This window comes from Perkinsus marinus (genome assembly GCF_000006405.1).
Source record: "Perkinsus marinus ATCC 50983 genomic scaffold scf_1104296930254, whole genome shotgun sequence".
In the NCBI taxonomy this organism is placed as follows: Eukaryota; Perkinsozoa; order Perkinsida; family Perkinsidae; genus Perkinsus; species Perkinsus marinus.
The window spans coordinates 1-3,096 of record NW_003216180.1 but is presented as its reverse complement, the minus strand read 5'-3'; the positions used below and the strand labels follow the sequence as shown (position 1 = coordinate 3,096).

General features: G+C 51.0%; 1 protein-coding gene across 1 annotated transcript; it reads right to left on the bottom strand.

Annotated features, from left to right (window-relative positions):
- Positions 1–552: 552 nt before the first annotated feature.
- Positions 553–2,957, bottom strand: Pmar_PMAR019418 (hypothetical protein; the record flags this gene model as incomplete). Its single annotated transcript, XM_002787144.1, has 5 exons — positions 553–1,138; positions 1,186–1,248; positions 1,293–1,799; positions 1,843–1,939; positions 2,431–2,957. 5 exons carry the CDS (start codon positions 2,955–2,957, stop codon positions 695–697), a joined length of 1,638 nt encoding a protein of 545 aa, XP_002787190.1. The 3' UTR covers positions 553–694.
- Between the last annotated feature and the right edge of the window lie 139 nt (positions 2,958–3,096).

Sequence of the window (3,096 nt, the reverse complement as noted above, 5' to 3'; positions counted from 1 at the left end):
CTCATCATCAGACAAGCTGCGGACTTCCACTCTGAGGTGGGGCTCTGCCAGTCCGCAGACCCTGCAGGGTGGGCGAGTCCGCGGCTCGGGGGCTCAGATGGTGCACTTCGGGCAACTGAGGTCCTGGTTGAGGGGCGAGCAAGCATCTTGGGTGTTGGACATGACGGGAAACAAAAAAACACTACTGGGACGAGTTGGCAAGTTCCAACGCAGTACTCCGGTACTAAAGGAAACGGACAATGTGCTAAGAAACTTACCGTACATTCTCAGACCAGAAAAGAGTTGCTATAAAATACAAAACAGAATGCTATCATCAAGTTTATAGACACCTGCTGGTGGTCCTACCACACCTCAGGAGAATCATCTGATTTCGGTGCCGGCCACTTCGACTGGAATGTCAATCTCATCATCATCGTCATCATCATAGGACTGCCGAGGAGCCACATCGGCCTCCAACTTGAGTGTCCGAGAAATGATACTATCTGGCCCTCTTACAGTGTCAACCCACTCTAAGGCCATCTTATTGTAGGATGCCACCTGATAGGAGACCTTGGATCGTCACTGATAGCCCAGCTCCATAGCAGTCTTATGAAAATGTAACACATTACAGAGTGTTCAATAACCAACTAGGACGACGTCTATGCTGCTAGAATTAAAAAAGTAAAACTTCAATTACAGATCAAGATAAACACCATCACCCACGAGAGCTGCTGCTGGAGAGGATCCTCAGCCGACATCTGGTCCCGGGTAATAGTACCTTTCTCTGTATGAACTCGGGGACCTCATACACTGCAGCGTTGCATTTAGCGATCCACTCGAAGTCCAGGGCGCTAGCAGCCTCCAACTGGAGTGCTTCCACTGGCAGTTTCGTATTCGTCTTGCCCTTTTGAGAATTCAACTTGCCCTCTAGTTTCCGCGCCGTACGCCGTAGATCTTCTATCTGGACCAGAGAAGCTTCCATCGCTCGACAGTCTGCTAGCTCATCCTGGACGCCTTGAATAAGCATACCCAGATGAGTGTCGGCACCCAAAAGACCAGGCTCCCCTTTGCAGCCCATCAAAGCGGCCGATAGACCCACACGGTTAAAGGTATCCGGATGCCTGTTCACGACTCCAGCACCGACTGGTGTCGTGAGTAACTGACAGACTACACGTATAGACGACCACCGGCAACTCTCCGTCTCACATCAACTCGTCTGCCCTGGTTATCCTTTATTTCCTCGGACTCCGAAGCAGCATCAGCGAGAGCCTGAAAGTCTCCACGATACGCTTCCACACTACACTGGCGCTTACCTTGGTTGCAGCCTTCAGTTTGGCATCCGCACGCTCCATATTGCGTAGGAGCTTCTTAAGAGCGGCAGAATGCTCTTTCAAGAATGCCCTTGCCGCCCCCAGTCGATCCTCCACCCCCTCATTCCTCGCGATATCCCTCTCAGGATCGAACTCTGGCAGTTCACGATCAGGGAAGGAGTCCCGATACTGCCGACAGAGCTGTGTAACGCCTCTCGTGGCGAACTCCTTCTTCGCGGCCTGCTCCCACTGATGACCATCATGTCGTAGGAAAGTGAGGAACACTTGGGAGCGGCCGATATTCGACCGTTGCGTGCAGCGCTGGATGAATTTCGAGAGCACCATAGATTCAGAGTCGGCCTTGGTCTTTCCCATGGCGCAATAGGTGGTCTTATCAGCCAGCGGAGGGAGGAAGGCTGCCGGGAATGACCGGGCCAGCTCTCGTCGGAGCAGCTTGCAGTCCCCATAGGACTTTCGGCTAGAGTACTCCACCCCTGCAGGATCGATAACCTAGAACACACTGTAACGAGCTAGAGGTACGCAGTAGTATCACCATAAGAGTCCACACATACTTCTTACGGAAGGTCGCCTGGTTCTTAGGGTTACTAAACGATACCGACCAACTCCTCATGTCGCCGTTCTCATCATACCTGCTCACTAGAGTGCCAAAGTCTTATTAGGGCCAGCTCATGCTTCTACTACTCTCTGTAAGAATTTGGTAGGATGAAACGCTTCCTCGACAGACTAGCTCGTTTCGGAGAGGCGCTCGTGCTCCCCGTAAGTGGTGACGAACTCATGTTGCGGGAACTTACTCGCATACACAGCAAAGACTGTGGGCGCCAATACTGATTCCAGAAACACTGTGAGCCCTACTCTTCCCACTCAAATCCAATACGGTGAAGAGGCAGACTACTTTGGAGCTTCCTACAATGACAAGACCCTTCTACCGTCATAACTTCATTAAAATGGGATCAATTAACATAGGCTTCATACATATGATATCCTATCTCCACCTGGACGCACAGGTCCTTGGTACCCCACTGTGGCCTGGGATCTTGGATTCGGGCCAGCGCTGGGTTGATTGAAATCCGGCGAGTAAGCCGGCGGTTGAGTTGAATGCCTTACGGGTGCCATCTCATACTCCTCTAAAGGACGAGCATCTGTCTTATACATAGGGACCTCGCGACCATCCTTCATATCGTCTTTAAGAACCATGTAAACTGAGTGCTCGAACCGGCCTTGGTAGACATCCGCATCAGCTTCGATAGCGAAGCAAAAGAATATAGTGTCGATACAGGATAACATGACATCGGCCAGGAAATGGAAGAAGGAGTAGCAGACAGAACCAATGAAAAGGGCCCCAGTGACGGAGTTGACAGCCTGTTGGGCATGTACTTGGTTACTCGTGTTACAACCGTCCTTACCACATGTCCAAATATGCAAGGTCGGTGCTAGCCACGATATTAAGACGATAGTGATCACTGGACAGGATATTAATCCTGCAAAGAGTAGAAGCACTGGAATTAGGAGATACCAATTGAGCTCAGTGAGAGTCTGGTAGCCCTGTGCCTCGTCCAACCACACCCATGCTGCTATCCCTATACCGAGGGAGAAGACGTATGTACAGATAGACAACTGGAAGCACAAGGCGATAAGGATTAGTACCATTTATGATGCTACTCACCATCGAGTGCCCTACGCCATCAGTGATGAAAGCCGAACCAAGACGGTCTTTGACGAGACTGAAAGATTCCTTCCCGCACCGCACAGCCCCTTGCCCGAGAGACCTGAAAGTTGATCCAATGAG